General features: G+C 43.9%; 1 protein-coding gene across 1 annotated transcript; it reads left to right on the forward strand.

Moving 5' to 3' along the window:
• Positions 1-51: 51 nt before the first annotated feature.
• LOC107125327 (erythroblast NAD(P)(+)--arginine ADP-ribosyltransferase-like) lies at positions 52-757 on the forward strand (the record flags this gene model as incomplete). Its single annotated transcript, XM_015428767.1, has 1 exon — positions 52-757. A coding segment is annotated over exon 1 (706 nt), but the record flags the coding sequence as incomplete, so codon positions are not given.
• Positions 758-923: the final 166 nt, after the last annotated feature.

Genomic DNA, 923 nt, shown 5'->3' on the forward strand with positions numbered 1-923 from the left:
ATTTTTTCATGATATGCAATTCTTAATTAGCTTCAGATTGCTTCCAATGAGATGACAGCAAACCCATCCAATCCCGTATTGAACCTGGCCTATTATGCCCTTGACGATAAGTACAAGGGTTGTGTGAATGCCATGAAGAGCAATCTCACTTCTCTCCTCAAGAAGGAGCTGAAAACATCCCAAACATACAAAGCTACATGGGAAAAGGCCTTGAACGAGTGGCGGATGAACAAGGATTCAAAGTCATTGCCACAGAATATAACAGAGCTTGCTGAAGTGGCTATCTTGACGTATGTATCTGAAGCCCCGAAAATCTACACAGAATTCAATACTGCCACCCGAACAGCAGGAAAAGGCCCCAGAGAATATGAGGCCTACCCTTTCAAATCTCTTCATTTCCTTTTAACGTGGGCAGCCAAAGCATTTCAGTCAACACAGCCCAAATGCATTAGTGTCTACAGGGGCACCAACGTGGAGTTTTCCGTCAAGAAGATGTTCCGGTTTGGACAGTTCACCTCCACTTCAGAGGACAAAGAAGTGGCCAGTGAGTTTGGGAAGGCAACCTTCTTCAGGGTGTCCACCTGCAAGGGCTACTCAATACGTGAGATATCCAAGTTTAAATATGAAGAGGAAGTGTTAATACCTCCTTATGAGCTATTCAAGGTCACCTCAATTAAAGACACTGCAAAGGGCAAAATCATAAAGGCCAAGTCCGTAGGAAGCTGCAGCAATCACAACTGTGCTTTTGTTGGGAAAGGTAAGAGAACAGAAGCTAAATTTTATTTTCCTCTTCTGAAGGTCAGCAGTTCTAATGTGAATGTTTCAATCTGCCTTGGAGTATTTTGAGAAGTGGGACACAAATGTTTCTAATTGATGGGGCAAAGATTACCTCACTCCCACTGGCAGGGCCGGCCTGAGGTTTT

This window comes from Gekko japonicus, unplaced genomic scaffold, assembly GCF_001447785.1.
Source record: "Gekko japonicus isolate JY-2015 unplaced genomic scaffold, Gekko_japonicus_V1.1 scaffold41977, whole genome shotgun sequence".
Lineage (NCBI taxonomy): Eukaryota > Metazoa > Chordata > Lepidosauria > Squamata > Gekkonidae > Gekko > Gekko japonicus.